The following is a 12932-nucleotide window of genomic DNA, read 5'->3' as shown; positions in this document are numbered from 1 at the left end:
TTAATTAAAAATCATGATTCCTTATAGTTAGATCAATTTTAGTATTGCAGGTCATCCACATGAAATCCCTCCCCCCTCCTAGCAACCACCAGTCGGCCCGATCAGAAATCACCTCCGGCGGTAACACTTTTTTCCGCCACATCCACCTTCTCCGACGAGAAAGAGTAAGAGAGAGAGTGAGAGAAAAACTTCTCCTTTGATGGCATCATATTTTTTCAGCTTCATCTTCCCTCCACCAATGTCGTCCTCCACAAACGCACCCACCAACCCTCCGTTTCCCTCTCCCCCTTCCCCAAATCCTTGTTACGAGAACTAAAAAAACCAGCAAGCAAAATAATAAAACCCTATAACAGATTCATTCAACTCTCAATCATCCTCATTCCAAAATCAAAATTAAATTCAGTCCAAACAAGATGTATCAAGCAAGAGTTCGATGAAACATCAAGCGGCCGAGCTTCTTCTCCTCTTCCTCGATCTTTGAGCCAGAAAATATTGCTTGTGGTTACATTTCGATTTTTCTTTAGATCCTTGAGATAAGATCCTCGTACCGGCCTTTTGAACCTTCTCTCTGCAGTTTGCCACGGGGTCTTCGTAGTTGGCCTGCCATTGAAGAACTTGGTCTCACCGGAGGTTGGGGTGGGGTGGAAGAGCTGGTGGTGCAGGGGTTGTTGGTGGGTGAGGATCCACATGGCATGGAGCCATGTGGAGCCACTAAACCCAAATAAGTTAATCCAAATTGCGTACAACAAAGATTGATTCTTGTTTGTTTACTATTTTCAAAAACTACTTTCTATTTTTAAATAAAAAACAAAAAGGCACTTGGTTAATAAAAATAATTTGTGAAAACTGTTTCCAAAATCAATATTTCTTAAATAAAAAACAAAAAGGCAGTTGGTTAATAAAAATAATTTGTGAAAACTGTTTCCAAAATCAATATTTCTTTAATTTTCAAAACAAAAACATTACTAAATTGTTTTAATTCTCTATTCTTTTTTTTTCTTTCACTTCACATCTTCCCTTCTATTCTCTAAAAATCAGGTCTGAAAATTATCTAGAAATATACTTTTTAAAAAATAAAACCACAATCAAACACCCATAATCTTACACTAAACTATTTTTTTATTTACTTTCAATTCTATACCCCATATAACTTCACAAGATGCACCAAATGGGACTCGTTACCAAACCGAAAGGATAAGAGATTATCGTTTACTAAAAGGTAAATGAATATAGCTATGTACATTATAAGAACAGGTAAGTAAAGTCAAAATTTTAAAATAAATGCCCAATACTATCAACTGTTTTAAAAAATACATGTAAATACTGTAGACTAAGGGAAAAGCAGGGGAAAAAAATAGAGAGAAAAAAAAAACTCCACCAAGGCCAGTTACAGATTTGGCCACCTCGATCTCTCTGGAATTTGCCTCGGTTGCTCAAACCTGCAACCACAGACATTGTTAGGTTGGCATCAATTAATCATAAAATGCAACGCGGAATGCTAACTAGAATATGATGCTTACCATACACCCATATAAATACCCGCATAAAGTACAGACAAAAAACCAGAAAGCAAGTAGGAAACAGAATATATTCCATAATGAGGGAGCAGCGTCTTAGGCTAGGTAATCAATAACTTGAATGACTCGTACAAACCTATCTATAGCTCTGGTAATTACTTGCTGTGCTTGTGCTACACGTGTGAAATGCCTGACAATCTTGACATATATAGTTGCAACAAACGTCCTAAAACTAAATTTCTTGTATGACTACAATCTATGTTGTCCGCTTAAGCCATTTCAGAACAGGAAACTAGTTAGAAGACCAGCATCTAGAGCTGAGGCACGTTAACACACATGTATGTAAGTATTTGTACGCTTATCCCTTTGATGTTCACTAATAAGATTTTACCTTTAAAATAGAGGCAAGTTAAAGGGTCTATTTAATATTTCTATCCTAATAATATTTATAATTTTCTATATCAATTAAAATTAAAGTTTATATAAGAGTATATAACACTTTCATATAAAGATTTTCCCAAGCAGTGCACAACTAATAGTGCCAGTTTAGCAGTAATATGATCATCAAGAAATATGCCAATAATCAATTGATCATAATGCCAAAATACCTGTCAGATTCTGCATGAAGACAGCAACCAGCATGCACTGTCTCTAACTTGAATCTAGAATGTTTATTTACAAGTCCACTGCATCCCTTCACGGGAAAAACAAGAGATGTAATGCAATCAAGAGTTAGAGATGCTTTGACATTCACTTGGCTATCGAACAAAACGCATTTTACAAGACAGGCATAGTTTTGTACCTATAATTTGACAATCCATTTGCAGGTAATTGCCCGCCGCTTCAAAAAAAAATCTTACTGTACATCCCTCCTTTTCGGTTTTCTGCTTGGTCTCTATCAACAATAAAATGAGTAAAGAATATTGTTCTACCACTAATCCTGACATTGTACAAGACAACCTGCATATAAGTCGAGATTCAAATCAGGAAAAAAACGGCTATTGAGAAATACAAAAGTTACAGGAACAGGACATGTATGCCCTTGTATTAAGAAAATGCTCACATTAGTCTGGCTCTCTTTGACTTTCCTTTCTGCTGAGAGATTGGACAAGAGGAGAAAGTGCAGTACCCACTGGTAGAAGCATGATTGCAGTAATGCAAAATCCACAACTTCGTCTCTCCAGAAATTACAACTTTATACATTTACACATTGACAAAATAATAAACCCTCCAGAATGAGAAGAGGACGAAAGATAGCAAATAGTTTCAAATTCTAAGTCTAACCACATTCACCTATTATATCTTCAATTTATAATCTGGATGTAGCATCATTCCGCACAAAAAAAGTAGCTCAGAATCTGCATTACAGAAGTTTACTTCCAAGTGCCTCCACGTATCTCAAGATTTGCAAAGATTTTATTCTTGTACACAATAGAGAGCAACTGAATTCCTCTGACTGTAAACTGAGACTTCCATCTGTGTATGGCAAAAATATGTATAGAGACAGTAATAGCTTTCACCAGATGGCAAGACCAGATCAAGATCCAACAAAATGAATCTTCCCCTTCACAATTTAATTCAGACTGTCTTTTTGTCAGAGTGAAGATATTATACATGACAAAGAAACACATCTTCTTAACGAGCTAGGATCATCTTTGATTAAATGGATCCTTTATCGATTAATGGCCTCTGCAGCAACCTTTACCAAACGTAGTAATTCCTCCACATCTTGAAAGCTAAAATCAAGAGCCTTCTTGATAGAGGAGATACCATCTGCAATCTTGTCCACAGCCAGGCTAGAATTAGCAGCTACAAAAGCATTCCGTGATTTCCTTGAGGCTTCCATGGCAAAATTAACATCCTGAGCCTGCAATTGATACAGTCAACAAGACCAATATATCATATGCAAGCTAATTAACACACAGTCAACAAAGTATGTAAGCTAACACTATAGTTGTTGGTACGGGCTTCCCTTTTGGCGTAATAATTATTGCAAACACTAAAATCATAATCCAGATCTTAAGACCATATGATCTGATTTTATAAAGCTAACATGCCCTAGCAATCTGAAGTAGGAATAGAATTGGAATCAAATGGGATCATAAAAGGGTTGTACCTATTGGATACCAGATTTTTATTTGCAGAAATTTTACTTGTGTACAATTTGAACAAACATTGTAGGAATAAGATTCAGAAAATAAGACCATAAAATCTATTACTCTATATCCCACTACCTAAAATTTAGAACAGATTCAGCCTTAAACACATTCTTAGTCCTCTTTCCTTGATGATCTACTACCTTTCAGTTTTAGGAAGCTCATTCCTTCATTTGGTCTTAATGGGAAATACTGGGATGCTTTGAATTCGAACAGTTTACTTATTTGCAAATTTCTTTGGCCTTGGCTATTCTTAAGCCACAGTAATTTACTAGTTTTACTGTGCACATGTATTTGACTGCTCTTTGTTAGACAAGCCATCAAAGGTTAAATTAAATTTACACATTTGGTGTTTATGACTACATTTCTCTCCTTGTGAAAGCTCAAAATAGGATTCATTAGGTATTTTCAGTTAAGTTCAAGGTTTACTGTAATTTATTTTGTTGCATTTTTTAATTTGTAATTTTCTTAAAAATATAGCACTTCTAAATTTTTGCAGGATGCTACTATAGTCCTATACCAAATAAATTCAATTCTGCAAACTCCATCATAGATCCTAAATAGTAACCATATTTCACAGCACAATGAGTGAAAGCATTGCCTGGCATGACAATCACTGAATTCAGTAATCAACAGGACTTCAGAACTTCACATTATTCTGAAGTAAAATTTACGAATGCATTATCCTTCACTATGGTTTCCTATCAAGTTTCTAAGGCTTTCCATGTGAGGAAATGGGTGGCTTTTGTTAAGATCATTATTCTGTGAATAAGAACTATATACTTACAAAATTGAGCAATCGCACAAAATTGGGACGATTTCGTGCAGAAATAACATGGTTTCCAGCTACTTGGGGCGAATTGACACTCTTAGATATGGTGACCTTGTCAGCTGCTGTAGAGTTGTTAACATTGTCTACATCAGAGGCAGATGATGATGGAGACTCGCCTGACAAATGAAACAAGGTTAAAAAAAATGAGTTTAATCTACTCCAATTTCAGCACAATGTCAATGGTACTCCTAAAAAGAGAAACCATATTCCACTTACATGACATGACAAAAGGAAAAACAAATTTCAGACATATTAGTATAACCGAATTAGCCATATGTAACTATTCTTCATCCTGTTCTTATTCTTCTTCTCTTTTTCCTTCTTCTGTTCATACGTTTAGTGTGCATTTGGTAAACAAAACAATTAAACACTTATTTAATAAAAAGTTTTAAAAACTCATCCCACAAGAGCTTATCCATAAATTTGACCGTGAAGCTTACTGAAATTAGCTTAAAATAGCTTATTTTGATAAGTTTCTCCATTAAACTCATTGAAATAAACTAAAAACAGCTTATAAAGCCATAAGCCTGAATAAGCTCCATAGAAACTCTTCTAAATGCCCCCCCCCCTCCCCAAATTACAGACAACCACCAAAGAGGATATGTATCCATGATCATGCCATATAGAATGCTTGTCAGATGAGTGATGTTCAGATAATCCATTATAATGAATGAGACATGACATTTTTTCTACAAAACTATCAGAATATTTTACATTTAATTGCCAAATCATCAAAATGGAGATGGGATTTGGTAGGATATCTAGGACAAATTCAAATGGAAACTGAGAATTTGAAAGAAAATTGTTGCATCATGCAAATGCAGTGAAAATCAAGTAACAAAATTCATTACCAAGAGGAACCATTTGCAGTGCTGTCTGTAACTCATGCCGATCTCTGCTTGCACTAGTGTGTGAAGAATATACTACCCTCATATATGCTACCTCCATGCATTTGTAGGCAAGAGCAGCTGAAGCCATGTCTTTTGATTTCTCATATTCATAAGCACAAAACCTATTAAAAGGAAAATATTAAGATGGTACCAAAATAAAAATATTCCAATCATAAAGGTCATGATATACAACATAAAATCAGCCTAAAGATATAATTTATGCAAAGCATGGTAATGAAGTTTGAAGGCATGTTTGCAAATTGCAACCTAATAAAACAATAGATGAAGGAAAGAATATTTACACCAGTATTTTAAACAAGGGAAGACAATATGATCTTTGAAACAAGTTAAAGCACAATTATAAAGAAAACTGTTGTCTTACTCGCACAATTTTGCTGTGCTACTATATATTTGCATTGATTGAATCATCTCATTGTGTTTAGCATTATCATTGTTGCCAGATTCTAACAGAGAGGCTCCATGGAGAAATTTGAGGGCTGCCTGGAAGTAAAGACTAGTGCCCTCAGCGCTGGATCCAGTATTCTGTTTGATAAACCCAAAATTGGTAAAATAAGGACTGAGAAGAGCAAAAGCATAAAAGTCTAAAAGGGACTGCATAAAAACCTTAAGACGATCAGCCAGATGTTTAAGATCTTTAGCTTCTTTCAGAGCATTGTTAGCAGCATGGGTGTAAGAATCCCTTCTAGCTGGACTAGGGGCATCAAGCTCCTTGGACTTGTGACCATTAAGTATGGGATTTCTTGAACCAATTTGCTGATTTCCATTTTGATGGCCGGTCTTTTTCAATTGCTTCTTTTGTAACTTTGACACATCATCCACTTTGGAAGGATCAACTTCCATATCTCCATTTCCTTTATGTAAGCCAACTGGTCGTGGGCAATGACCTAATGTCTCAACTTGAGATCCTTCAGATGGAAATGATGGCAATGGCTTCCCTTTTCCATGTACTTCTTGATCAGTTCTTTCCAAAAGAGATCTCTTTGTGGATCTTTCAGTATCACAGTCCGGCAACTGATTCTGAATAGGAGCATGAAATACCTCCTGTTTGCATGGGGTATCTGTACTAACATCTTGAAAGTCATGACCCCGATTTGAGTGATTCTCCTTTTTCCTGCTCTCCTTTTTTCCTGTATAATCATTCTTGCCAGCATATGTAATCCCATTTAGGTCAGGCTTGAACCCAAACTTCTCCTGCAACTTAATTTTTCCATCCTTATTTTTTGCCTCATGTAGAGGAGATTGATCTTTCAGTTGACATGGGGAACTAGTACTCTTGACCTTATCTGCATGGGACTCTGACTTACAGCTGTCATTGGGATTGTTGCCCTCCAAACCTGATTCTATGCCATTTTTCCTTGCTTGAGACGTATTAGCATAATAAACAATGTTGTCTTCACCTGGATGCTTAATCTGCTCTGTGCCTGGATGTGTCCCATCTGGGACTATAGTGTCAACACCACCATCGGTACAATAACCAGTTGTTTGAGCTTTAAGTTTAGTATCTGACAGGTGATTAACACCCTTGTCCTGAAAATCTGACCTATGGGAAATGGTGAAAGATTTATCCTTCCTAGCTGTTCCAGATCGATCATTCTCACCATCATCCTCACGACCGGAGCATCTTCGTGGACTATCCGCAGCAGCAATATCATGAGAATCATCTTTCCCAATAATTTCCTTGTTTGTAAACTTATCTGCATTTGAAATTCTTATAGGTGATGAAGAAACTGATTCCACAGGTGAGCCTTTCACTTCCTGGAAGCTGGCTTTGGTTTTATGAGAGCCAGAAACCTTAGAAGAGCTTGAAGTGGCAGCAACAGAAGCCTGTACAGACCCCAAGTCCCTTTTTGAACAGTCCAGTCCATCCAAGCTCCGTTGTGACAAACTGCTCTCAGGCTTTTGCCTGAATTTCTGGGTCTTTGTATGACTAACTTTTTTGTCAGATCTACCACTTCCTTTACTGGCATTTGATTCTTTGCCTTCATATTTAGAATTTTTTGCCTTCTTTTCCTTCCTGGAATTACTAAACTCATGCTCAGAAGTTTTGCTCTCCTGCAGGCAAGGGTTACCAGGGCTGTAAGTTTGAGCATCCTGATACCCCTTCAGCTTCCTTTTTTTCACACTACCAATTGAATCACAAATCCCCAGATCCAGGGATCCCTCATCCAAGGAACCCTGACCTTTATCTTTTGTGGTTTCAGCAGAATCTGGCAACCCGTCTTTTCCTGATTTGAAGTCCTGCGAAGATGAGTGGTTTTTCTGTCTAGGTCGATCTTTGCCAACTGAGGTTGTTGGAAAAGTGCTATTTGAACCCACCTTCCTAGTAGTCCCACTCTCTTCTATAATCCACTCTTCATTGATAGAATGAACCTTGTCACTCTTAGATTTCTTGGATGGTCTAGAACTATCTTGATCAGAGTCCCTCCTGCATTTGACTTTCATATCACCTGAGAACAAAATTCCAGAAATGAACATAACATCATATAAATTTAACAGGTGTTTGAACATCTGCACATTAGTTAATACAGAGCACAAAAGCACAATGAATATGTGGTTCAAGTTACCTCTATCAGAATTGTGCTCCAGCATCCTCTGCTTATTTTTGTGTTTGTCTGCGGGAACATCAGCCTCACTCGCAACAGGAGATTTGTTCACATCATTTAAGCTCTTACTTTTCACGGCTGACTGCAAGTTTTTCTTAATAGAATATGATGATTGAGAAAAGTTGTCTTTACTTATAGAATTTGATATTTCTTTCATAAACTTTTTCTTGCCCCCAGGTACTGCATGCAGATCATTATTTAGTTGGTATTGGTAAGGATGCTGGGATGTTGCCATGGTTCCTCCCACCATAACACTGCCAGAGACATTCTGTAGGTTACTTCGACCATCAAGAGGAAGCCCTTGATATAATGCAATACGTGCTTTAGTGGTTTCATCCTCACTAAAGCTACATCGATTCATGTCAGGCCTGCATATTTATGCATACAACATTAGTTGATTTAGAAAAAAAAACCTATGCAATTGATGTGCTATCCATTATAATGAATATAAGTAGTTCTCATTATATGTTAACAAGCAATTTAGTTTCTCTAGCTTTTATTTTTATTTTTATTCTTTTTTTGGGGGGGGAGGATGTTGTACGTGAAAGCACTTGGAAAAGTTAAAATCAAGATCACACCTCAACCTTAACTCCTTAAGAAACTGGGGCCAGTTCCAATTGGGCTACAAGCTCACTAATTCTTTGGCCCGTTTGAAGAAACTTCTCTAGAAGCATTTATAGAAGAAAAAAAACAAATCAAACTTCTTCCTTAAGTTAAAATCAACTTATGCACTTCAACTTTTGGATATGATAAATGAGAGCTCCTATAAAAGTTAAAGTGCATGAGTTGATTTTAACTAATGGGAGAAGTTCAATTCATTTTACCTTCTTATTTTCTTATCCTTTAAGTATTTATGAAAAATTTATCAAAATAGGGCATTAAACTTTAATTATGGACATATATTCAAAAGATTAAGACACTGAATCGGAACTTACAGCCAATCAAGCATACTACATAGCCACTTTTCAGGTAGGTTGTCAGGATTTGTTCCAACAGGAAGAAGACGCCACTTATGACACTGGTCACACTGTACCCAATTATCGTCCATCTCAACAGGAGGTATCATTACAGGAACCCCTTTACCATTCTCTATGTCAGTACCATTTGCATTTCCAGTGCATGAGACATTTGTGGCTGTTTTAGGGTATATTGCTGTGAATGGCTTATCAGCTTTCTTACCACCAGATCTCTCCTTTGCTCCATAACTAGTCATAGGTGCACTCCTCTCGACCACCTCAGATTCCTTCAGTTTTTCTTCATAAGGGGTCTCCAATGAACCCATTCTGTCCTCCTCATCTTCCAATTCCCCAAAGAAATCTCTGTAAGTATCTCTAGTCTTTCCAAGACTTTTTTGTATTCTGGCATCTTCAGTTTCATTTCTCGATGCAGAACTATCATCAGAACTCTTTTTTGTTTTAGGAACCAAAGAGGATCCAACCTTCAAATTTTCTTTTTCCCTCTCCATAACCATGGTGCCATGACTTCCCTTTGGCTTTTTCTTACCCCCTGGAAATGGATGTTCTATACCATCTGGTTCAGAGAGGTTACCTCTCTGATTAGCCTTCTTAGGCAGCTCTTCAGTGTTTGGTTCTGTCCTAACTTTGGAAACATTAGATTCAACTATCATTGAGTTGAAATTTTTATCTCCTTGAGGATTTTCTTTTACTGGGTAGTCATCAAGAGAAACCTTATCTCCCACAACTTTTCTTCCTGAACTTCCCTTTGCCTTCTCAGCAGAACCATTCACCTCAGTAGATGTTGACTCCACCTGTTCCCTTTGTCCCTGATCAGAGAAGGTTTTCTCCCTCACCATAACTTTGTTGGCTTCCTTTGATGAATCACATTGCCCATCCACAGCCTTAAGCAAGTCATCACCGAAAGAATATGAACTGGATAAAAGTGGAAGCTTCATAGTTTTTGAAACTAGCTCCTCCATAGTCAATGCATCTGTACTTTGTTCCTTTCTTGACAGCACTCCAACATCATTCCGAGTATTCTTCTTTGTAGAACCATTGACTTCCATTGAGGATTCACAACCCTCCAGAGATTTCATTTTCCTCCCACTCCCACCTAACAATTTTCTGTCTCCCTTTACATTATTAGATTCATACATGTCAAAACTTTCTGGGTCATCCATATGAACAGGACCAGAGATGCTATCTCTAGCACGTGTTTCCTTTACAGTTAACTCGATCGTATCATCGGGAATAGGCGACAATAGCTGAGGGAGGTCTGTCATAATCTGTTCCAAGACACCAAAAAATATTCAACCTAATATTGTTAAGCTCAATCTGAAGAGAATAAAGGAGAATCAAACTGCCAGAAGATAATTAACCTGAAGGATAATGGTTGGAGATTCAAAAGGAGCATCTTGAGGACCACGAGAAATTCCTTCACTTTCAGAGGGGCTGTCATCAAGTGATGATGATGGTGACACATCGAGACCAATTTCACTGTATATTGCAGCATTTTTCCTTGTTGATAAACTATCAGGACCCATTTTGATTCGAACCTTCAGTGTCTTCTGGTCTGATGTGCTATTAACTTTTTTGTTTAGAGACTCATGCTTAGAAGTGGATGTGTCAGCATTAGTGGTTGTCATGTATTTTTCTTGATTAGTTCCGTCATCTAAAGAGAGACCCTTGTTTGCAGGCATCCTTGAGGAGTTACCAGAACCTGGGCCAAGTCTCGATGACTGAGTTCCAGTTGAACATTGTACAGCATCCCCCTGCCCACCCTACATGGTACAAAATTAATTTGAAATAAGTCGAAAATGAAAAAAATAACATGAGGGAAAGTCATAAAACCTCATATACAGTCATCAATTTAGTGTAAGAAATTTACCTCTGGTTGCAAATTATTGGGAGATCTGGGTGTATTTTGACTATGATTTTTTAGTGGAGTCCTTGGGTGAGACCAAACAGGAGAGCGCTGATAGGTGGGCAAAAATGATCCATAGCCACCAAATTTTGCCCCTGTAATGATCAATTGTATCTCGATATCATTAGAACCAATAACTATTTAATTTGTAAGCCTACATTAGATGGGTCATGGTTCTAACAAGTTAAGACTTACCCAGATTCTCCGCAGACACCCCACCCTCAAAATCCTTCTGAAAGTGTCCCAGAACATCTTGAAGTTTTTCATCCTAAGGGAAAGAATCGAGAGAAAAGAAAGAAGATTAGTTATCAAAACAGGAACAGGGACTAAATCTGGCTGACAAAGTCCAACAGATGTAGACATATTTATGATTTATCATACAGAAACAAACAGCATTCTATAACAAAATAATGGAACAACTCTAAATGTGCCACGCAGCCATCTCACAGTTGGCACGATTTTCAAATTAAGGAAGTTCCTTCGGTACAAAACTTCTAAAACACGAATTTTATGAAGCGGAAACGACAAGAAACGTAATTCATGCTGTCATAATTATAATACAGACAAAACGACTCCACCATGTTGTTTGGCACTTAGCGGACATTATATCCAAGTCTAACAGAAGGAACACAGCACTCCTAAACCGTAAACATCAATTTACAAAAACAAAAGCACATAAAAAAATTGAACGATTATTTCTTCATGAAAGGAAAAAGATAAAAAAGATCAAACGAGAAGCAGAAAAATGGGAAATTAATTGTTTACAGCACCAATCTGATTCACACAGCATTTACATATGCAGATCAGGCAGATTGATCAGAAACACCCTCAACAACCCAATGCATCAAGTTGACATCACAAAGGCCACAAAAATTCAAAATCTTCTATTACACCCTCTAAGCTAACCACATATCAAATCTATTCAACTCACAACAAAACACATTTCGGCACTGCACAACCCCAAAACTACACAAATTAAACCAACCGGAAACAAAATTCAGGCCATGGATCTAACAAAGTAAAACAAGTGAACACCAATAATTCCAAGCTTGAAAACCAACAAAAGTATACTCAGAACACCAGAGCAAGCAAAATCAAGATAAAAAAAGGTCGTTACAATGTAAGAGAGGGCAACATCGGGATCTACGGTGGCATCATAATCTTCATGGTTCTGAAACGAGCACGCCTCACCTTCTTCAAGCTCTGACTCCACCATCTCTCTCCTCCCAGCTCCCAACCCTAACCCTAACCCTAGCCCCTTTATTGCATCCCTACCTCCTGCAGAAATCATCCAAAAAAATACAACGAAACACAAAAATCAAACCCTCCAGCTTAAACCTCCGCATTGAGAACCCTTCGTCCCAATCAAAATCGCACTCCCTCTTCGATCCATTCCCCGGAATCAAAAACCCACCCAAACAAATCACCCCCGCAAGTAATTTGAAAAATTCTACACGATTGCGGGCTCGCGTAGAAATCACAGCCTCAGATTTCACAACAACAAAAACTATAGCAGAATTGAAAGCACAACCTCAGATAAATCGAAAAACCAATAAAGTTGTGTTCGATTATTTGGAACGTTGAATCTTAGCTGGGATCGATCAGAACAGAGTTTGTCTTTCTTTCTTTCTCTCTCTCACCGTGTCTCTGTTTTTGGTGAATACAGCAGCCGCGTTTTTTTTCCTTAATTTTTCTTAAATTGTTTATTTAATTTTTCGTTAAAAACAATATTTTAATCCAGAGAGAGAGGGAGAAACTAGTTGTGAAAAGGGGAAAAAAAGTGCCAAAGAAAACAGTTTACCCCTTCGCTCCCTCGTTTTTAAGTTTTCGCTTCAAACCCAATTTTTTACTAGCACACCCAAACGCTTTGTGCGGCGCGTGTTTTTACTTCCCTCCCCAATTTTTTATTTAGTCGTGCACGTAAAAATTTCTATATTATTAATTAATCAGATATCACCATTGATATTATTTTTAAAATAATCATTCTAAAAAATAACTTTGATAGTTTGTGCTTAAATAATACATGTAATACT

General features: G+C 37.2%; 1 protein-coding gene across 3 annotated transcripts; it reads right to left on the bottom strand.

Moving 5' to 3' along the window:
- Window positions 1-1183: 1183 nt before the first annotated feature.
- LOC114407345 lies at window positions 1184-12600 on the bottom strand. Of its 3 annotated transcripts, XM_028370415.1 has the most exons (15): window positions 12017-12600; window positions 11095-11167; window positions 10864-10994; window positions 10355-10756; window positions 8955-10261; window positions 7981-8387; window positions 6020-7863; window positions 5778-5938; window positions 5357-5517; window positions 4461-4621; window positions 2811-3384; window positions 2581-2710; window positions 2320-2477; window positions 2126-2211; window positions 1184-1439 (listed from the first exon to the last, which is right to left on the bottom strand). In XM_028370415.1, the coding sequence occupies exons 1-11, from the start codon at window positions 12188-12190 to the stop codon at window positions 3190-3192; spliced, it is 5016 nt and encodes a 1671-aa protein (XP_028226216.1). In that variant the 5' UTR covers window positions 12191-12600; the 3' UTR covers window positions 1184-1439; window positions 2126-2211; window positions 2320-2477; window positions 2581-2710; window positions 2811-3189. The 3 variants fall into 3 exon arrangements, with proteins under 3 accessions (XP_028226216.1, XP_028226215.1, XP_028226217.1); XM_028370414.1 differs by having other exon boundaries at window positions 2581-3384; XM_028370416.1 differs by having other exon boundaries at window positions 2126-2203; window positions 2581-3384.
- Window positions 12601-12932: the final 332 nt, after the last annotated feature.

The sequence above is a fragment of the Glycine soja genome, chromosome 3 (genome assembly GCF_004193775.1).
Source record: "Glycine soja cultivar W05 chromosome 3, ASM419377v2, whole genome shotgun sequence".
Classification (NCBI taxonomy): Eukaryota; Viridiplantae; Streptophyta; class Magnoliopsida; order Fabales; family Fabaceae; genus Glycine; species Glycine soja.
Note: the sequence above shows the minus strand (reverse complement) of the source record. Positions and strands in the feature narration are given on the sequence as shown.